We start from the raw sequence: 22,500 nt of genomic DNA, 5'->3' as shown, positions 1-22,500 counted from the left end.
GTTAACCAAGGCCTATGGCCTCTAGTTAACCCTCTCATCCCCGGCAATTATTACTATTATTATTTTCTGTTCTTGTTTTATTTGTTTTGTCTGCCTCACTGTGTAAAGCGTCCTTGGGTCTCTTGAAAGGCGCTATATAAATCTAAGTTATTATTATTTTATTATTATTATTAAAGATAATAATATTCGTCATCACATGCCCTGTGAGACATCACACACACACACAAACACACACACATACACACATCCATGCATGCACAGAAAGACATACACACACACACAGAAAACACACACATACACACACAGTCTACATATCACAGCACGGTTGTCCCTGGCATTTCAATGTTTTAGAGCGTCATCCTTGGTTGCCACCAGCGCGGAGCTGTGATCTTCACATATGTGACACTTCAGCTCAACAAGGTTCATACGACCACAGAAACAAGTGCACACACACACACACACACACACACATACACACACAGAGGGGACGTCTGCTCTGTCTCTCCTGTCGTCAGATTCTCACTTCCTGATTCAGACAGACAAGAGACCAATCCTTTGGGACACAGACACACTTCTCTCTTTCTCTCCCTCGCTCCTTCACCCCTTTCCTCGATCCGCTGCTCCCTCTCGTGGGGAAGGAGGGAGGCGGGGCCGGAGGTTAGAGAGGAGGGAGGGGGGTGAGTGGGTGATACACCGATAGACACTCAGTCTCAGGTCTGTTCCTGCGGGAATGGTGTGATGGAGAAAGAGAGACAGGGGAAGTAGAGAGAAAGAGATGGAAGGCAGATAGCTTTTCCTGAGAGAGAGAGAGAGAGAGAGAGAGAGAGAGAGAGAGAGAGAGAGAAAGCAGGGTTGTGTTCAGGGCAACAACAAAACAACAACAACAGATAATTGCTGTTAAAGGCTACTATATCACTGTCAAATCCATTGTGATTCCTTGGTATAGTATAGTAAAGAAATAAGGCCATGGTCGATTGGCAGCCTCTGTCTCATGTCAATGGCAGTGCTAGTGTTTCTCAAAGTTAGGACCACATTTCCCATAAACCCCTTTGCTTCCTGTCAAAAAGAATATGTTGCTACTGTCCTCTGTCCCTGACGTCTCTCCATGTGCACTTGTTTTCTCTTTCGCTTAGCTGAAGAGGATAAATACATTGGAAGTGATTTTTCCATCAAATTTTCACTCGTTCCACCATCTGCCACTGAGCGAAACTCTGATTTCCTGCAAAATCAACAGTGGCACTTGCTGTAAAATGCAGTGTATAGGCCGATAGAGGCTGCCAATCTTCTCTGCAATGGTCTTGCTGGTTTACGGTAATTATACTAACATCTCAAAATAAATGTGGCTTGTTGATGTTAAAATGCTACATGTAGTACCGTTAAGGGTTAATACATGTATATCTATTAGACAAATGTACATACACACATAGAGATGGGGAGGGGAGAAGCGAGAGAGTAAGAAAGACACACACACAAGAGAGAGAAGTGAGATAACCAGTGAGTGAGTGAGAGCCAGAACAAGCCTGAAATCAGGAGGTGCAAGATAACAGGATATGAAATCGCTGGTGTCGGCAACTCTCTACTGTAATATATTAGACCCTATATTTCCTATCAGGGTAGAGAGAGAGAGAGAGAGAGAGAGAGAGAGAGAGAGAGAGAGAGAGGAAGAGAGAGAGAGAGTTGACTTGGGTTTTTTTCCTCCTGCTCGTTTCTACCGCTACTGCTGTGAACAGCTGCTTTAGGTCATTAAGAGGCTACCGCTCCATCTACCTGTGTTTTAGCACATCACACGCCGCACTGCACCTGGCACGCACACTCTCTCTCTCTCCCACACACACACACACACACACACACACACACACACTCAGAGAGAGACCTCCGGTCTAGGCAGAGCAAGGAGCTGCACAGGAAAGGGGGATTTGTTTATATGGATTGAGTGACCTGGCAAAGGTTGTCAATTAGAGGAGGGAGGACAAGGAGAAGGAGAGAGGGGAGGGGGGAGAGAGGGGAGCGGAGGAACGGTGAAATCTTTTTGTAAAGAAGTGGAAAATAAAAGGTAAATAATAGATCCTGGCCATGAATTATTGAAGGCTTACATTGATGCATTCACGAGAGAGGGCTGAGCTCACATTCCTGGGTTCATTCATGAAAAAAATGGACATAGAGGAAAGGAAGAAGACTGGGTGAGAGGGCGGGAGGGAAAGAGATTGGTGTTGCTATGTTCAGTTTCAGTTGCCAGGCCGCTGTATCCCGCTTCCATCTGACAGAAACACACAAACACACACACACACACAATGTCACTGACTGACCACTGATCTCAAGCATTTCTGTTTGGAAATGGCTATTAATAATCTTCTGTCCACTTTATCACTTAGCACTTCCAAGATAACTTCACCCTCACTTATTCAGGCCAAGTTGAAGTGCCTCTCCTCACCCTTGCCTGTCTGCCGCTGCTGTAGCTAGAGGGAAGGTGTCTGTGTCTGTGATGTTGTCTGTGTCTCATAGTCTCACACATGCAGACAGCTACGGAGACGGTGTGGTAAACAAACGCCTCTCGCCCCTCTTCGCCGCTCCTCGCCCCTCTGTCTCTTCTTACCAGGCAGTCACAACACGACTGCACTACCTTTAATGTATGTATGATCAGGAAAGAGATTTTCTTAGGCTAAATAATACAGGAGAAACGTCACACTGAGACAAGGAAGAGAGGCAGCAATTGTGAGAGCGAGTAGTGTGAGTTTGTGTTTGTATGTGTGTGTGTGTGTTCTTTCTGTTGTATTGTCTGCAAATTGTCTATATGTTGTATTCATATTTATATCCTAGTCTTTGCTGCTGCAATCACCCAATTTCCCCACAGAGATCATTAATGTTTCATCTCATCTCATCTTATATTATCTCTCGTATTTTGAGCCAACGTGTATAAAGATGGCAGTCTCCTAAAATGATGTCATCACCTGTAAAGCCTCTGAAACCCTAAAAAAAGTCAACATCCAATCATTTTTGTTAGTTTGAAAACATGTACTACATATTGCACTGCAAAATGTGCAGAGAGAAATGTATGACGTCTATGAACTTCTTTTTCTGTGCTAAAGTCAATCGGTCAAATAACAAAAACCTTGGACTGCACTGCCACTTGGCTGGGTTTGCTATTGACATAGAGAATGGGCATTGGCACAAGACAGGGCACCACACACACACACACACACACACACACACACACACATAGACTCCCTACGTGTTGCCCTACATGATGCAAGATCTTTTCGAGCTGACAGGTGACAGAACAGTCTACATCAACATAAGTCTACTCACAGCAGCCTCTCATACTGTGCAGACACACACACACACACACACACACACACACACACACACACACACCCTACTGTCTGCCACCAGCTGATAGGTGACGGGGAACAGGCTCTGCCTTTTGGGCATGTCCAGCCCTGGCATGACTGGAGCTGTCCACTGTACAGCAGGGAGTGTGTGTGTGTGTGTGTGTGTGTGTGTGTAAGAGGGTTGCTACATGTGTGTAGGATGATGCAGTGAGTGACAGTGAGTATATAAGTGTTGCTTTGAGCAACTTGTTTTTCAGGTGGATGAGAGATTTATTTGATCTACAATGACAGGTCATTTGTTTGACCTACAGTCCAATAACAGGTCATGATGTATATATTATTTTATACAAGAAAACATGTTTAAATGGTATTAACTGGGTGATTATTTGCCAGTATATGCAATATAAATGTATGCTTTCATAGGAAAACAAAATTGTTCCCAAAAAGCACACAAACTGCACCTAAAATCAGATCAAAATGGAAACAAAGCCCTCTACAGTCTTCCTAACCTGGTTGTGATTGTGGATCACTGCATATCACAGGTGGTTAGCAGTGTGTGTGAATGTATGAGTGTACAGTACAGTCTAGAAGTAAGTGAGTGGATCTACTGTTGGGGGGCACAGTAACATGTCACAGGACGTGCCAGGGAAGAAGAAGGGAGACACGAGAAGGCAGCACCCGACCCAGGACTGCTGGCATGGCAGCCAGGGGCGGGGCCAAGACAGCATGGCACACGTCGACCCCCGCCCCGTCCCCTACGGGCTCTGACAGGCGGCACACACCCCTCTGGCCCAGTGAGGGGTGGACAGCCGTCTGACAACTCCCCACCTGCATGACCTTTACCATGCTTGACCCCCTGCAGGAGACAATCACCTCGCAGCAAACAGCCCCGCGGGAGATGTAGACACACACAACACAGTCAGCAAGATGCACAAACGGACAGACAAACTCAACGCACGTACAGATGGACAGAAAGCTACATGGAGGGCTTATAAGATTGTGTTCTTTTCAATGAATTGATTTAGCTGTTGGCTGCAAAACTGTCATTTTCACAAAGGTTAGTCAAATTATGTCTCATAAGCTGCTGTGCAGAATTAAAGGTAATTGGACATTCAGTATGCTTTCTAGAAATGTTGCATAAAGTGCCTTTGTCCACTGAACTTCCATGTCATTTTTATAGAAACTCTCCCTTCCCTCCGCTCTCTGCCCTTCTTTTCTTGTGCTGCGATAATAGTCTTTTTTTGTCTCACTCCTTTCTGCTCGACGCTGGATGTCTGACCTTACTATCTCACCTCACCTAGCCTTGTTCTATTTCCAGGACTTTGCTGACATTTAACCTGACCTCTCCCTTTCCCTTCCTCTCTCGCCCCGACTAAATGCTCTCATGCTGCAATCTGTAGGACTCAGTATTTAACTTCTTATAAATATAGCAAATTAAACTGTCCTTGTTTAACAAGCACTCTCCCGCCTTATGTCCTTTAAAATGCCCGTCTGTTCATCTAGCTGAGATCGCCTAATAGCCTCCATCTTAAATGTCTTTCTTCAGCTTACTGCTTTAAAAGTACAAAAGTTTAAATAGACAAGTCAGTTTAATAGAAAAGTCAGCTATTGAAAAAAACAAATAGGAGAAACCATAATATCAATAAATTCTGTTTTATTTTTAAAATGTCCAGTGCTTACTCAATCATTTTGTTTGCCCAAATATTTCATTCAAACAGTGCAATTTAATGAACAAAACGTTCCAGTTTGATTGATCTATTTTCTCAAATGACGTGTGTGTAATGTGAAGCATTTAAAAGAAAATGCATGCCTTTAGAAAGTGCTAAACATTTGCCTAATCAATACTTTATCATATTAATATAGCTGTCATAACACCAGAGTATTCTCATATATTTTTACTTTTTTCAAGTGGAACGGCTGTTTAATGGTGTAACTATGTCGCCTAAATAAGTTGGAGTAGCCTACATTATTTATTTATTACTGAGTTATTTCTCTCTGTAGGCCTATTTGAGTTATTTATTGTGCTTGGAGTATTGGGTTTAAAATGTAAAGCACTTTTTTGCTCAAATGTAATTATATGCTCAGCTTATGTTTTTTTTTCTATTCCGAGTGCACTGAGTACGCCTTGTTATTGTTAATAGCCTACTTTCTTTCAATAAAGATAAATAAATAAATAATACCTTTTTACGACAACGAAACGTCATCAAATAGCGACATCCGGCTTTGCGGGACAACAAACTTGAAACGTTGCTGTCGCTGCAAGTGGTGCATATGCTGGAAAGTAAGTAGACAGCATTTGCTAAAATATTATTATTGGAGACAGCTTGTTATATCGGCATTGAAAGTTGATAGCGAAGCCTTCTTAACGACCATACAAGTAATTGTAAAGCTTGTTTACGGATGTACATATAGCACACTGTTCGTGTTTGTAACATCCTGGTTTAGCTAACGTCAGCTAACTTTTGCTACGTATTACCTGTTCCACCTATAATTGAAATGTACTAATTTGTTTTAGGTTACCTTTATGTGGACTTGACACTGCACAGCTCCCTCTCCACTTTGCTACAACAACGTGCTTCGGGCCATTTGAACCGCTAATGAATCCGTTACTGAGGCGGAGACTTCCTCCATCTGTCAGGAGTCTTCTGACAGACATCGGTCCAAAACAAGAGTCCCACTGCAGCGAATGGACCGACTCCGAGTCCGACACTGACACTGTGACCAGAGATGGGATTGTTCTGCCCTCCAGAGGAGCTACCAAACAAGACGAGTTTCTCACACCAGCCAAGACACAAGACGAGGACGTTACAGATGGAAATGACACCAGACGGAGCACAGTCTGCGGGTTGTGTAAATCTAAACCCTCCTGCTACACCTGTCCTCGGTGTAACTTGCCTTACTGTGGCTTGACATGCTACAGGAGCCCAGATCACTCTGCTTGCTCCGAGGAGTTTTACAAGGAATCCGTTTTACAGGAGCTGAAGGATATGGGGCAAACGGAGACTGAGGGGAGAAAGAAAATGCAGGATATTCTCCTGGGACTTAGAGAAAAGGCAGACAGGACAGAGGGAGGGATGGAAAGTTTGTTAAGAGACGTGGGCATTGTGTCAAATGATGATGAGGAAGGGGAAGGGATGGGAGAGGCAGAGGAGAGAGCACAGGTTTTGGAGCTCCTGTCCAGGTTAGCGGAGTTGCAACAGTCCGGGGAAGGGAGTGTAACAGAGATTGAGGCTATTTTGGGAAAACTCAAAGAGTTCGGAGGAGGACAGGATGGAGATGGGGAGCTGGTGGCTGCAGCCAACGTTGGAGACGTGGATGAGGAAGTTGAAGGTGCAGAGGAGGAGCTGGACTTGGCTGATAGACTCTCAGGACTGGATATTGATGAGCTTTCGGAGGAGGCGATCTGGGAACTCCTGAACAACCAGGAGAAAGAGAAGTTTATGGGTTTGATCAAGGGTGGGGCAGTGGGTGGGCTGGTTCCCCTGTGGAGACCATGGTGGGAGGAGCATGAGGAGGGAGGGAAGGCACTGGTGGAGGTGCTGGAGGAAGAGGTGAGCAAACTGGAGGGAGGCAAGTCAGTGGCAGGAGGAGGACATGACCCTATAGCGTCTAGCTGTGTTAAAACTCCTACTGATGAACAGGACATTGATAATAAAGTCAAGAAATCACCAGAAATGGTTCAGAATCTGGGTAAATCTGCCACAAAGGCGCGGAGGATTAAAGGGAAAAATGGAAAAGAAATAAGCAAGGGAAGTTCAACAGTCGCCAATGTTCCTCCAATTTCTGTAAAAATTCCAAAGTTGAGTTCCTTGTCTGCCAATCCATCTCCTCTTGTAAGCTATGGCTTGGTCAATGCACTTTTTGGCTACACCTTCACCATACGCCTGTTCAATGGCGATACTGATTCACTGATGCTTGAGTTCTGTGATATGACCTTAGCTGTGTCTGAGGCACTGAACTCAAACAGGGTGTTCAACTCCGTTCAAGAGGCTGTAGAGTGTGGAGAGGCTGCCATTTTGGCCGGGGGTTACTTTGACAGGGAAGATCCCTATGCTGCAGCTCGGGCGGTGGAGGCCGCGGCTCACATCATGACTGGGAGGAGCAGGAAGGATGCGACAGGATACTGCCTGGCGGCCTTGAGTCAACTCCGCTCCGCGCTTTCCCAGGCCAGAGCAGCCCTGCCCAAAGGAGGAGAGGACGCGGGGAAGAGGCAGAAGTTCTTCCTGGCAGGGAAGAAGTGTGAATTCTTCCAGGCCTGGGTGTCAGACAACGCCCATGAGATTCGTAGGCTGGCCATCGAACTGTGGAGTGAACACAGTAAAAGGGAGAGTGACAGTAATACCATGGAGAGAGCAAAGACAGTGGTTGAGGAGGGATGGAAGAAAGGAAAGAGGAAAGGGAATAGTGCGTTGATTGAAGAATTGAGCTAGTGGAGTTTGTCTTGAACATGCTGATGTTTGTTTTTAACAGTTAATAATGTAATAAAATATTATGAAAACAAAAAATTCTCTTCTCTCACTGTGAAATAAAAACACCAAAAGGTCTTTACTGGAGTCCACTGGATATACGATACAATGTGATACAATACGATTGAACTTTATTGTCAGACTTGTTGAATACAGTGTGTTTACAGTGAGTTTTGTCTAAGGATACTTGCTACCACGTGATATACACATTCTCCTTGCATCTTCTCCTTGAGCGAGACAGTGGAAAGGATTGCTGTATGTACAATTGGTGGGGATATTGTTATAGCATAAATGCTAAACATACACACTAAGGTTATGCAAAACAGGCCAGAAATTAAATAAGAAACTATTTTAAAGTGTAACAGTCACAGCATCGACAGTATTTTAAGCAAAATATTTAAATATCGGTAAAAATCTGACATGTAAACTCACCGGACACCCCTCCGCTCGCAGTGGTCTCGTCCCGTGTGCTTTGACCGGTCACGTGCTACGGATGCCCTTCCACGCTGCGACGAAAACATGGCTGCGCTCTTGAGATCAGCCCGGTTGCTCAAGTTTTCGCCTTCGGGCTTGCTTCAGATCACAGGGACCAAAAGAAATGGACCGCCGCTCAGCCGGCTGTACAGCGGAGCTATCGGCGGCAGAAGAGCAGGAGTTTCTTCCAGACAGATCTCCACTGGCTTGGAAAATGCGTCCAGGTATCAAGCAGCCTGTTAGCCCGTGTAGCTGTGATCCACGCGTGAGCTTGAACCAGGGATGTCATTGAGGCTCAATGACAGCCACAACCACGCACACACATATAGGACTGTGACAGGACTATCAAATGCTATGTGTTGAGATGTATGCTCCGTAATGTTAGATTAAAGACAAGATACATAGCTGCGAACAGTGTAAATGCAACAAACATGGCCTCCCATTTGACATAAGGTGATGATCAGGGCTTGTGTAACTCATGCTTACAGTTCATTAATTTCACGTCCCATAATTAAACTCATAATGGGAGTACATTCTCCTAAAATAACGTCTTACAGTTGTTCCACTCATGTCCCTTCTGTGTGTGTACCAGCCTAAGTACTTGCTAGCTCTTAGCAAAAGGCCCATCATCTGAGATTAGCTAGTCAGCTAGCTAATTCCATGACGCAGGTTTTGATATCAACCTGGATGCTCAGTATTTTGTTACCGGTCGTATTACAGGGGCACTGGCCACAATTCATGTTGATTCACGTTGATGCCTTGATATATAGTGGCTTTAGAGGTCAAGGTCATGGCTCATGCCAAAAATGCAAACACCCATTGAGCGATTAGGAGCAGGGATACTGTCAGCCATGTTTGTGGTGTTTTGACTAATGTGGCCTTGTGCACTCAACTCATTCTGTACTGTTCAGGCAGTGAACTTAATAAGAAACTTGCTGTAAAATACAGTGAACTGAGCGTTTCCTTTCATTCTATCTGTCCCATCTCCTGCTCCTCTCATTGCCCTTGCTGTCTCCCTCTTCTCTCCCTTTCTTCCTTGTCATACCCTCTCCCATGCTCTTACATTCTTCCCTCCCCTCTCTATTACTCCATTCCTTCCCATTTCCCCCTTGGCCCATCTCTGTCTCCCTCTCCCCTCTTGTCCACGCCCCCTCCTACACAGACATGTGTGGCCGTACGCAGCGGGAGGCATGCGTGGCTTCGCGGTGGCCACGGAGCTGCGGGACGAGGCGAGCCTCGGGGTGCGCTCCAAGCAGGCGCAGCAGTTTGACTGGGCCCTGGCCAAGCTGGACAGCTCTGTGAGGAGGACCGGTCGCATCACCAAGACCCTGCTGCTCCGCATCTTCCATGATATCTGCAGGACAGGTAGGCAGACAGAACAGGGATCATGGAGGTAGAAACAAAAGCTGGAGGGCAGATGGAGAAGAAGATAGACAGTAAGTCCATTGCTACCAACCATGTGTCAGACTGCTAGTACCTCAGCCAACACCTGAGATAAGTCAGGCAAAGTTGACATTGGTCTCAGGTTTATTGGTGAGGAAAAGTTGGCCGCAACTTAATACTCAGGTACCTATTGCATTGTGATCCCTGATAAAATCATCCAGTCTTCAGTCTAGAGTTACAGCAGGCAGACCGTCAACTCATGTCTTGACCAGGTGCAACATGGAACTATAGACTGAACTGAGCTTGCTCTTTGTTTCCTCTCAGTCATTTGTTCATTAATTCAGACCCTGACTGATTGGCTGTTTGCTTCTGTCTTTCTTTCTGTCTCATCCACCACTCCCTTCCTGTCTGTTGCAGGCTATCCCAGCGGTAACCAGGCCTTGCTGCTGCTGCGTAGCTGTGGCTCCCTGCTGCCAGAGATGCCTCTGGAAGAGCGCTCTGAGCTGGCACACCGCATCTGGGAGAAGCTGCAGGAGCTGGGTAGGAGGCCGCGTCAACCTAACCATCATATTATCTAGATTACTGTGCGCTGGTACTGAACTGATCTGGAAAAATTCATATTTGAGTATGGTTCCAAATATTCAAACCATTCGAGGGGTGCTTGATTTATCTTATTAGACACTTAAGCAGCCTCAAAGGTGGACGTATCACTCAAAATATAAGAGTAATCAAACACTCCTCATCTTTTTTTCCCCAAGAATTCAAAATGAATCGTACTGTACAGAATGGGGACAAGCTAGAGTAAATATTATTGAAGTGACTATATGGAAATTTGACATTTCAGACATTTGTTCTTCTGTTGCATGAATCGGGTTCATGAAGATTTCCAGCAGGCTTTGTACTGTGTTTTAATCAGAACATGGTCAGAGAGCAGTCACTATGGGGACTAAGTATTTGCACATTGCCTTCCTCAGGTGCATCGTATGATGTCAGCCACTACAACGCCTTGCTGAAGGTTTACCTGCAAAATGAGTTCAAGTTCTCCCCCACTGAGTTCCTGGCCAAGATGGAAGCAGCTAACGTCCCGCCCAACAGAGTATGTACTGCAGGGTTTAATGATCGTGGAAAAAACATGGCAACATTTCTGTTTGCTTGAACTCATTAAGCACAATGATGCCATTGTAACATTGTACCTATTCAAGGTAATTGTGCAGTGAAAAAATTTGAGTCTTTCTCCCATCCTTCAGAGTACACATTTCTTCAATAGTAGGTGGAATGGCAACTTTTGTGCTTAATGAGTTCAAGAAGTCGGCAAGAAAGTTTGTAGTGTTTTTTGGTCTTACAAAGCTCAGAATTTATAGAAAGAAGGAATCGGACAAATCATTTAACAAAGAACAAAGAATTCAAATTTGCTGATTTCAAGTTCTGTTTGAAAATGTTTTTGTCTTCTGTTTTTTGTTTGTCCCCAGGTAACCTACCAGAGACTCATAGCAGCCTACTGCCAAAATGGAGACATCGAGGGAGCCAGGTGAGCAAGCTGTCTGACTGACTGATATCACCCCACCAGAGCCAAGAAACAGTATTTTCCATGGGCAGAGTGCACAGTTTTTTCCATCTCTCTGGAAAGAATGACAAGTGACACACAGAAGTATAGTATATATCTATGCGACACATAGAAGTATACAGGATGTGGTTATGATTCTATTCCGCTGATTGACCAATAAGAACAAAGCAGGCAATGATGACACAGTTGCACACCGGTACAGATGTAAACAACAAACATGCTGAACTCCAAGAGTAGGCCGTCAGTGAATGTAAGACGCAGCCTGTCTCGCACAGTCTAACCTGATATCAAGATTTGTAATTTGGTCCTATCTCCTAATCTGACATGCAATAAATGTGAAAGATGATTAAAATCATACTGTCTGTGGGGGACTTATTAAGTGATGTTGTGTTAGTTGTCTCAGTGCACTGTTGCAGCTCGAATACATTAATAGAGCAGCGTTTCAACAGACAAAAATCTTTCGCCTGTGCGTTTTCCTGTTTTTCCCTCTTTAACTCTCTTTTCTTCTTACTTAGCACCATCTTGGGTTTCATGAAGAGCAAAGACCTACCCATCACCGAAGCCGTGTTCAACTCCCTGGTCACAGGCCACGCCCGCGCAGGGTGAGCCGCACCGCTTTTGCTCGACATATGTGATGTTGTTTACGGCACAGATGCCACATGCACGTTTGTATACGTTGCAGTAGTTTGACTTTAAACATGGTGACCGTCCGTGTTCTCCTGCAGTGACATCGAGAGCGCTAAGAACATCCTGACCGTGATGCAGGGGGCAGGAATTGAACCGGGGCCCGACACTTACGTATCGCTGCTCAGCGCCTATGCTGAGAAGGGAGACCTGGACAATATTAAGAAGGTGTGTGTGTTTATTCAGTTGGCTGTCGATGGATGAATGATAATGATGCACTTGTGTATGAGTATGTCTGTATCTAATGAATGTTTGCCTTTATTATTACTCTTGCCTTCCTCCCTCTTCTCTCCCTCCTCCCCCTTTTCCCTTTTTTTCCTCTCCTCCCTCCACTCCTCTCTTCCTCCCTATCCTTCCTCTGTTTCCCCCTCTTCCCTCTGCCTCTTTCTCCTCTCCCTCTCGTCTCTCTTCCTCCCTCTTCTTTTTCCCTTACTCCCTAACTTAATTGTCCTTTCCTTGCTCCTCACTCCCTCTCCTTCCCCCTTTCTCCTCTCTATGTCCCTTTTCTCTCCCTCATCCCTCTCTTTCTCTCTCCCTACTTCTCTCTCCCCTTCCCTCCCTAACCTTCATTCCCCCTTTCCTTTCTCCATCTCTCCTCCTCCCTCCTTTTCTCCCCTTCCACCCCCCCCCCCCCCTTCCTCTCTCTCCATCTCTGTCCCCCCTCTGCTTCTCTCCCTCTTCTCTCTCTCCCTCCTCTCTCTCTCTCTGTCAGACTCTGGAGGCGGTGGAGAGTGCAGACTGCAGTCTGATGGATCGGGACATCATGCAGGTCATCTTCTCCCTGGCCAAGGCCGGACACCAGCAGCACGTCCCCGAGATGGCGGAGCGCATGAGGCACGAGAGGGGCTACGTGCCAGGTACACACACACACACACACACACACACACAGACACACACACACACACAGACGTTGTGGTCTTCAGAGGCAAAGTCAGGCCAGTCAGAAAAGTAAAGACACACAAACAAACACACACAAAAGACACTTCACTTCACAAAAGACACTACCTGGGCGATATCAGACCTTTTCATGGTGTGGCAAAAAAAATATTTTCTGCAAATCAAATCTGTTCTTTATTGACCAGAAAAAGTAAAAGGAAGTAGAAGTTATATATTGTAAAAAATTCAACTTAAACTATACATCTTCACATCTTGGCTACAGTTTTCACGCCACTCCCATGATCTTCTTTCAAAGACGTAACACAAGGGGAGAACCCACTACTCTTCTTCATCTATTAGTGCTGCCATACTTTGTCTTTTTATGATCGTAACACAACACATGCATAATCAGGCATTTTATAATAAAGCACATTGTATAAGCAGTGCGTTTGTGCATTTATGTAATATGTTTTAAGCTATGTTTGTTAACGGTCAAGCCACATAAACTAATGTTACCGTATTCTCCATAGAAGAGATGAATGCAGCTGATCAGTTGGGGAGCGTGAAAGCTGAGATCACATTGAAATTAAACTGCTAATTATTCAGGTCTATATGCAATCATCATGGGACTGTACAGAGTCTATACTTGTTGTTCTTCTTGCAGATGCTATGAACCTGTGTCTGAGCCTCATCACCCACGGCCAGGAGGACACGGGCTTCCACGTCCTCAGGACTTTCCCCACGCTGCAGGCTGATGGCCTCGACGGCGACACCCCCAGCCTGGGCAACTTCTTCCTCAGACACTGTGTCAGCATGGACACGGTACATGAACAAACCGTTTCTTTGACTCGCATTTATACCTGTGACCAATCAACTTTCTATACACACATCTACTCAGTCTCAAACAAAGATTTCTGCCCTTCCATTCACCTTAATCCCATGTTCAACTTCATCTTATTGATGAATGAATTAGGCGTATATCATTGTTTATTAACATCTTAAAACCCAAATTAATTAATGTAGAATAGCAATTATATGCAGTTAGAGCTGCAACGATTAATCGATTAATCGATTAGTTGTCAACTATTAAATTAATCGCCAACTATTTTGATAATCGATTAATCGGTTTGAGTAATTTTTTAAGAAAAATAAGTCAAAATTCTCTGATTCCAGCTTCTTAAATGTGAATGTTTTCTGGTTTCTTTACTCCTCTATGACAGTAAACTGAATATCTTTGGGTTGTGGACAAAACAACACATTTGAGGACGTCATCTTGGGCTTTGGGAAACACTGATCGACATTTTTCACCATTTTCTGACATTTTATAGACCAAACAACTAATCGATTAATCGAGAAAATACTCGACAGATTAATCGACAATGAAAATAATCGTTAGTTGCAGCCCTAGATGCAGTCAGACTTTTTCCTGAATGACTGTGTCAAATCGATTCAGAGTTTCATCAGTCAAATTGAATTTCTAAGCTCTCAAAATCATTTTTAGAATAGTCAGTATTTGTCAGCATTGGCCAATGGCTAGCATTAATTTCAAGCCTTGTTTAGAGTGTATGAAAGAGTATTATTTATTTGATCTTTGTTAATTTGTGTGCATACCACAGCCTGTGGAGAAGATTGGCCAATACTGCAAAGAACTCCAGGACTCCAACCTGCACGCTGCACCACTCCACTTCACTCTGTCCTGCGCCCTGGAGGCCAAGAAGAATGGTACAACACACACGCTTTCATTCACATACACACATGTGCACGCATACATTCATTCAGGGTCTCACTCATTTAGAAAAGTCATTGAACTTTACAACTGATTTCCAGCCCTGGAATCAAATACTGATACATGTCGGTTTGGAAATGTCTTGAAACCTTCTTTGTGAGTACATTTTTAAAGCTTTGTAAGCGTCTATTCTTGGCTGTAGCTGAAGATCTAGTTACCTTTTGAAAGAATAATTATCCAAATAATAATTTTACTGCTCATGTAAGTCCAGAGTGACAGTTGTAGATGGCCAAAGCAAGAGTTGTGGCTATTCAAAAAAAGATTAGAATATTTTGTCATAGACATTGGCAAATATTGGTCCTTGAAATTGTACTTTGAATCATGGAGAAGGATGAGGACAGTGGACCAGATGCCTAAAATTCAGATGCATTCGCCTCATTACCCATTCCACAACGCACAGTGTCCCCAACACCCATTTTTGTCAATTCATAAACCACTGGAATGGTGACTTTGCAATGCACTGTGGGTTGTGAAGACAGAATGATGTCAATCCTGGAGGCCATCATCTTTATGCACCTGGTCTGATGTAGACTTGGCTGATCTGGAGAATATGGCAGTCATGGAATGGAGGGATAAATGGATGGTAACTTGGTGATTTTTTTTTTCAGGTACATCTTTTGAGCTGATGAAGATGTTGAAGGAGCAGGATTCACCCATAAGGCCACACTACTTCTGGCCCCTCCTCACTGGGCATGTGAAGGATGGCAACACAGCAGGTATACACACACACACACACACACACACACACACACACACACACTCCTTGGAACTTCTTCCAAGGAGCTCTTCCTCTGCACTTACTATAGGCTGGTGGAATTGTCTTTTTTACAAGTTGTCAGTGTTTTGCCAGTGGCTTGAGAGACCAGCAGATCTTGAAATAGTCTTATTATTAGGTTGCTGTGAGAAGGTTCTGGTTTGGGCCTAAAGCCACTCTGGCCTGAAATTGTTATGTGTATGTGAGAACCTAATGGGTGCTATGATGCCCCAAGGGGGCAAAACCTTGCCTACCATCTGTTTGTGCATCCAATCTGAAATGGAGAGGATTTTTTTGGTGGGCATCATATTAGCGGTTTATGTGTGTGTGTGTCTTATTTGTGTGGTGTGTGTGTGTGTGTGTGTGTGTGTGTGTGTGGGGGGGGGGGGTTACAACTTCCTCAGCCCTCTGCTCCAGAAAGAGCTTTTAAAGGAGTGTTTCCCTCAAATATTAATGCCCCACAGAGTGGTCCAACTGGGACAGATTTCACTCGGTTGGGGCAGTCAAGGGCAAAGAGGCCTGATCCCTGCGTGAGAGAGTTAGAGCGAGAAGAGATGAAACAAACACACATACGTGTGTACATTCACACTCGCGCGCTCACACACACACGTCTCTCTGGAGAGCTCTAGGAATAGATCGTAAAGTTTAGAAGAGGTCCCAACTTCCCATGTCAGCCACTCTCTCGACAGATGAGCTCTGGACCAAAAAGACACTTTGACTTTCAGAAAGTGCGCTCAGACTTGAATGTCATATTTTTTTATTCCTCTTCTTGATCTCCAAATCCTGGCTACTTTTAGCCCCCGTGGGTGCGTGTCTTCAGGACATTTTCTCAGTAATCGATTTTGATTCTTTTCTTTTTTTGTGAGTGTAGGCCTCAGGCTAAAAAAGGGTCTAGGTCACATGGTTGGGTCTTTAAAAGTTTATAGTAGTTGGCAATAGAGGATTAAGGATGTTGATGCAGGCATTATTTACTGAGATACTTGTGTTTTAAAATGATTGACCATAATGTCTCTGCCATCTTGCAAACTTCAAAAGGTGAAAATTATTCCTGCACAACGGATGCCATTCGTCTAACAGCAGATGCTGTATCAACTGTGCTGCAGCGCCTGGGGAAAAAAAAGTGGTGCACATTTTGTGTGTGTGGGTGGATTGATCTGGTGACCTTTGCCCTGCGGCAGGGGCACCTGGGTGTCTGTGTTAGGGACACCGGGGGGCTCAGTAGCCTGAGGCATGTCACACACACACACACACACACACGGACATGGACGCGGACGCATGTACAGGCCCGAGGCAGAAGGATCAAAGGTCATTTTGCTCCAGTGGCTGTCCTCAAGTCCGGATCAGATCTCCCTTGTTTCTCAGCTGAAGTCCTCTTCCTGCATCCTTTTCTCTCTCCTTTATATATCCTCACTTTTCCTCTCCTCCCCTCTCTTGACATCTTGAAGTTTTTCTTCTCTACCAGCCACTTAGACGGTTTAGTATCATCAGGTATTGTTGAGAGGTTGAATTTTTCTGTCCCCCAACCACTGTTGCTCGTGGAGGAAAAAAGTTAGTTTCCTGCCCTCGTGTTTATCAGGGATGAGCTCTGGGAGAAAATCGTCTCAGTGACAGATAACCGGCATTCGGCGACCTGTCAGAATTCACAACTTATTACTGAATGTACCCTGTCAAACGCATTCAGCGACGGCCTGGCTTTTAAGTGCTTTATTTATGCTGAGCTCTCGCTCTCTCTTTGGGGTTTTTGAGAGCGATTAATAAATGATGTATTTTTCCCCTGTCACCTAATTGACGGCATTTGAGCTGGCAGGGAGCAGAAGCTGGGCCGGCCGCTGTGGCGACGGTGCAGATTGACTTCTCCGTGCGGTCGAGACAGATTCTCAGTTTGAACGGTGAGATGTCTCGGCTCCCGGCTCGGCAGCGCGAAGAAGAGGACTAGACATGAGTTTAAACATGCACAACCACAACCACACACACATAAGACACATACACTCCGCTTAAATTCACCGGCCGCACATTTGCGAACCCACAGGAACGCATCAGACGGGCGTCCATTTAGTTGTCACAGTGCCTAGCGGAAGGAAGGAAGGAAGGCCGGAAGAAAGGAAGGAAGTGGAGAAACTTCTCTTTCGCTCACACACTCACTCGCTTCCGTTGATGTTAGCCTTAACCCTCATGAATGATGCAGCCTCTCTTTTTTTTATTTTTTTTATTTTTTTTTTCCCTCTCCCTCCTGCTCTCTTTCTCTCTCTTACTCACTCATTGGCTGCAGGAGGTGTGTGTGTGTGTGTGTGTGTCTGCATTTGCGCGGGGGGGCCTTTCGGGGGGCAGTGCAGGTGATGTGACTGATGCGGAGTGACTTGATTTCATGTAAATGCGAGCGCTCTGAGGGAATTCACTTTGGATTACGCGCCCCACTGTGCACGGCCCATGAAATATTAAGCGCCGTGTCACTTTTTGTCCACAGGTGTCACTAGCGGGCAGAAGCCGGAGCCGCGGAATGGGAGTAGGGGGGGGGGAAAGAGGGGGAGGGGGAAGGAGAGGAAAAAAAAATCGCTTTGCATTTTGATGAGGTGTGGATTTGGCGGGTTTAGCGGAAGCATATGCTGGGCCATGCTTCCACCTGCCGCCAGCTAGTCACCGCTTGTCAGTCCGCGCGACGCAGTGCACTTTTATCACTTCTGACACGGCCGAGCGAGAGAAAGAGAGGGAGCGAGGGAAGGGAAGGGAAGGGAGGGTGCGAGGGGAAATTGCAGGGGAAGGGAGCGTTTCAGGTCTTGTGTGTTTTGGGTGATGAGAGATGTAAAAGGCCCCCTTGTCTGGTCTGCTTCCCTTCCTGCACCCCCCCCCCCCCACCCCCCCCCACCCACCCACCCCAACTCTTTGTTGTGACCTCTTCTTCAACCCTTCCACTTTTTCTTTAATGCAGCTCCCCCTGTCTAATAGAGTGCGCTGCATTAAAGAGCCACCACAACAATCAGTAATGCAGGCTTCCATTAAGTGTATACTAGCCTTGGTTGAGTTAATTGGTGGGCCGAGGGCCAGGCCATCACCTTGATTAAAGAGGAATAGTGGAGTGAAAGTCAAGAGCGAGTGAGAAAGAAAGGGAACGGCGGAGAGAGAGAGGGAGCACTTCTGTAAAATACAGCTCTTCCTCGGAGAAACGGAGAGCCGCCTTGTCCGCCCGTATGTTTCCAAACATCCAAAATCCCCCCGTTGCTTCGCAGGAAGAAAAGTCTACCTTTAGAGAGACGGAGACATGGAGAGATGGAGAGACAGATGGCGTTGAGGGGAGAAAGAAGAGGAGAAGTGACAGGTACTCATGTCCAAGGACGGGAGGCGATGACAGGGACCGGTTCACTCCGCTCCTCTTCTCCTCTCCTCTCTCCTCCCTCACTTCTCTTCTGTGACAGTTAACCTGGAGACATGAATCTGATGGTGATATCTTGTGACCACTGCTGCGCTTAACTCACTTCTCAGATACTTCTTGCCTGGATGGTGTGTCACGCTTTATGCTGACCAACTCGGATAGGCCTCTACACTTCTCCTCTGCGCCAAAGCTTTACTTGAGTTGTTTAGACAGGGGGAAAGCAGAGAGGGCTACTGAAATTAAATTCCATACTCCTGAAAGGAGTATGGAATGGAAAGTAGAGAATATTAGAGACCTAGAGGGACCGCAGCGCAAATTACACCACACAATATCACTTATTCCTATTATATTCTACACTGTTGTCTTCATTCCTACTCAGCCCTTTTTGTAGTTTTGTAGTACTCGTCTAGTTGGGCTTTGCTGTTGAGCTGAGTGTCAGAGCGCCTTAGTTTGAGTTGCGTCCAGCGAGTTGATACGGCTCGGATACGGAGACTATATGCAAAATGGATGTCGGTGTCACATACCTTCACTTAGTCGTCATCGAATGAACCGGGATGCTTTAAAAGCTCTTGGACACAGGATTTACTTGCAAACACACACACACACACACGTGCGTGCTTGTTGGACAACTAAAAAGTGCTGATGATTGAGAAAGCTCACGTGTGGAAGCCGGAAAGCCGGAGAGAGAGAGAGAGAGAGAGAGAGAGAGAAGGGCCCACGTATACATTTATACCTCCGCCTCTCCATTCACTTGTTTTCTATCCGTCTGGCTCACCGCGAAATGGATTATGGATTATTCAGGAGGAAAGCAGGTGCTCCCTCTCTTCTTTCATAAAAAACAAGGCTGGATGAAAGAGATGAGAGGGGGAAGAATGGACGGGTGGACAGAAGGACGGAGGGATCCTCCATTGAGAAGAAAGAGGAAGATCGCCTGTTTACTTTTTCTTGAAAGCAGGGAAGATGGATAGTGAGAGGGGTGAATGAATGAGTGATATGGATGGGGGGGACGGCTAGATGGATGGATGGAGTGGTTCAGGTAGCTCTACCTGGGGTAATGCAGCCCCAGCCGCAGGTTTTAATGGCGTATAAAAGCCCCGGCCTCATCTTTTATTCAGCTAAAGAGAGAGATTGCCAGGTGAACACACACATCCCAAGAGGACGCGGAAATACAGAGCTGTATGTGTGTGTTTCAGAATCTGAGTGGAGAGTAAACAACACACACACACCATCCTTAGGTGTGTCAACCCTAGGAAGCACTTACGGATAGTTTGCTGAAGTCCGCATGGGAACAAGGTGTATTGGTACGCTGTATATGGTCATATATAGCATATGGATGCATTGATATTTCCGTCATCATACTGCATAGCGACAGAAACTAAGAATGAACACACATGGACGCATGCACCCATACATGCGCACACGCTCATTTAGGCCTGTGTCTTTTGTGGGCAAGCTCCCAGGCATATGCAAAGTGCTGGAGTGCCTCCTCCATATACACACACACACAGAGACACACACACAGACACTCCCGGGCATATTGAGAGTGTGTGAGTGGCTGTTCCATATGCATGTGGCTGTTTTGGCCTCTTTCCCTGGGGCGGGACCTCAGGGCTCTGCTGGAGAGCAGGGTGATGGGGCAAGAGTCCACTTCAGGCCGAGTGCGTGTGTATGTACATGTATCCAGCAGTCCAGAGGTAGGAGTGGGGAGCCTCCATTAGCATTTTGTTGATGAAGTGTGTGTGTGTGTGTGTATGCCTGGCGATCTAACTCGAGGGGTGAGAGAAAGTATGCGCCAGCTCATTTCTTGGACCCATATTTAAACAGCGCCTGCACAGCTCCCGGCTTGTATGTGAGAGTGAGTGTGGGAAAGTGTGTGCTTGTGAAAGTGTAATCACTGCCGTTCGTGTGCAGGTTTACTTCGGCCATTTACTCCCTTGAATTAAAGCACCAAAACGAAAAAGGAAGCAAGCTTTGCCCATGCTGTTGTTTTCGGGACTTTCGGGATCAAGAAATGCACAGAAAAGAGAACTTTCTCATACTCATGTATTCAAGTTTTTTTTTTTTTTTTTTTTTTTTTCTGTTGATCCCAGTGTCATGAAAATTGTTCTACATGAAGAGTCAACTGTTGCCTAACAAACACAAAGCTGTCAAACTTGTATTCTCATGACCACACAAATTATATGTAATAATTTATGTGTGTGTGTGTGTGTGTGTGTGTGTGTGTGTGTTTGTTTTAGGTGTGCTGGAGGTGGTTAAGGGCATGCAGGAGCTGGGCGTGTCCCCTGATGTAGACACTTTCTCCAACTACATCCTCCCTGTCTTCCCCAACATTGACGCGGCACGCCAGGCCCTCCAGGTAACACACGTTTCAGAGTGTGTGTGTGTGTGTTTGTGTGTGTGTGGCCGATGTGCATACAGGAGTGTCTTTTGTGCTCGAGAGACTGCCTGCAAGAAAGAAAGAGTATCTGCGGACTATATCATTTAACATGAAGGTGTTTGTTTGTGTTCAGGATGCAGGCTTCTCTCTGGAGTCGGAGGGCTTCATGTCTTCAGAGGTTCGCGCAGTTGCTGTTAGCAGTCTGGCCGAACTCTACACCATGTGTAAGCACACACACACACACACACACACACACACACACACACACACAAGCACAAGCACACACACATTCTGAAGAAGCTCCAGCGCATCTTGAGAGTGCCCGTCATCATCATCAGAATCTGGCCGCTGTTTCGCCTGCGGGCTAATTGGCTCAGCGTCAAAACACACACACACACACACACACACACTTGCCCACTCACTCCTCTGCGCTCATCAGGCCTTTTAAGAGATTAGCCTGTGTGAATATGTAAAGAGCGAGGGAGAGAGGCGCCTGAACTGGCAGAGGGACGGGATGGAGCAGGCTGTTAAATAATGGATGACTCTTTCTCTTTTTCTCTCTTTCATCTCGTTTTAGTGTCGACCGTATGCCCTCCTCTTTAACTCCCTCCATCACATGTTTTCATACACATTGCTCCGTTTTCCTCTTTATGCATTTGACAGTGTCCCCATTGACCCTCACATGTAGGAATCCTGCAGTGTTTTTGCAACATTTCATGCATTTACTGTCTGTATGAAATATAGCCCTGAACACAGCTCACATCCATCCACATTGAAAAAAAAAAAGTTGCTCAAGTGGCAGGTTGTACACCATGAATCGCAGAAAGAGAAAGAAAATGCCCGCACACTGGAAGCTGTATGCCCGATGACAGAGGTTGAAACATTGCTACTAATAAACATCATTCCAGTGTGCAGGTATTTTCTTTTCTTTCTCTTTTGACCTACTGTCTAGAGAAACAGGCTTGTTACCGGGGGTTGCTGGTTTGAATCCTGGCTGGGAAAGTCGGGATGGGGCAAGTGATTGAGACACTCCATCCTCTCCCTCAAAAACTACTGTTGAGGTGCTCTTGAGCAAGGCATTGTACCCCCCAGTTGCTCCAGTGCAGCTACTCAGTAGACAGCAGTTGAAGACTGACTTTATACTGGGTCGCTCCCAGTTACAAATGTGTAACTCACTGAAAAAGAGCATACATCAACTTACATGTTAAATGAATTGGCCATAGACCAGCCTCAAAATAAGCATGAGGATCCACATCAAGGCAGGTCTTTTAAGGACTAAAGATAGCGAATGGAGTGTGTCACACTTTTTGTCTTTTGTCTCTCTTCTCTCTCTCTCTCCGTCTCATCACTTTCCTTGTCTCTCTCCTCTGTTTTCCAGTGTCAGATCCCTCCTTCCCCCCGTTGGACCTCAGTGTTTTCCGTGGCAGCCTCATCCTGGGC

At 45.7% G+C, this 22,500-nt stretch overlaps 2 protein-coding genes across 2 annotated transcripts in view; both read left to right on the top strand.

Moving 5' to 3' along the window:
- Positions 1-5,546: 5,546 nt before the first annotated feature.
- znhit2 (zinc finger, HIT-type containing 2) lies at positions 5,547-7,818 on the top strand. The gene is made up of 2 exons (XM_071905084.2): positions 5,547-5,610; positions 5,845-7,818. The coding sequence occupies exon 2, from the start codon at positions 5,927-5,929 to the stop codon at positions 7,757-7,759; it is 1,833 nt and encodes a 610-aa protein (XP_071761185.2). The 5' UTR covers positions 5,547-5,610; positions 5,845-5,926; the 3' UTR covers positions 7,760-7,818.
- A 470-nt stretch (positions 7,819-8,288) lies between these two features.
- The window catches only part of lrpprc (leucine-rich pentatricopeptide repeat containing), a 59,520-nt gene continuing 45,308 nt past the window's right edge, over positions 8,289-22,500 (top strand). The window contains exons 1-14 of the mRNA XM_078288867.1: positions 8,289-8,493; positions 9,432-9,634; positions 10,070-10,192; positions 10,627-10,748; positions 11,122-11,180; positions 11,732-11,818; positions 11,942-12,068; positions 12,613-12,757; positions 13,441-13,598; positions 14,393-14,498; positions 15,171-15,278; positions 20,921-21,039; positions 21,194-21,284; positions 22,439-22,500. The exon at positions 22,439-22,500 is cut by the window's right edge and continues 8 nt beyond it. Of these exons, the coding sequence (XP_078144993.1) occupies positions 8,315-8,493; positions 9,432-9,634; positions 10,070-10,192; positions 10,627-10,748; positions 11,122-11,180; positions 11,732-11,818; positions 11,942-12,068; positions 12,613-12,757; positions 13,441-13,598; positions 14,393-14,498; positions 15,171-15,278; positions 20,921-21,039; positions 21,194-21,284; positions 22,439-22,500 (1,689 nt within the window). The 5' untranslated portion in view covers positions 8,289-8,314. The remainder of the gene's footprint in view (positions 8,494-9,431; positions 9,635-10,069; positions 10,193-10,626; positions 10,749-11,121; positions 11,181-11,731; positions 11,819-11,941; positions 12,069-12,612; positions 12,758-13,440; positions 13,599-14,392; positions 14,499-15,170; positions 15,279-20,920; positions 21,040-21,193; positions 21,285-22,438) is intronic.

This window comes from Centroberyx gerrardi, chromosome 15 (assembly GCF_048128805.1).
Source record: "Centroberyx gerrardi isolate f3 chromosome 15, fCenGer3.hap1.cur.20231027, whole genome shotgun sequence".
Classification (NCBI taxonomy): domain Eukaryota; kingdom Metazoa; phylum Chordata; class Actinopteri; order Beryciformes; family Berycidae; genus Centroberyx; species Centroberyx gerrardi.
The sequence above is the reverse complement of the archived record's forward strand: the minus strand, read 5'-3'. Positions and strand labels throughout refer to the sequence as shown.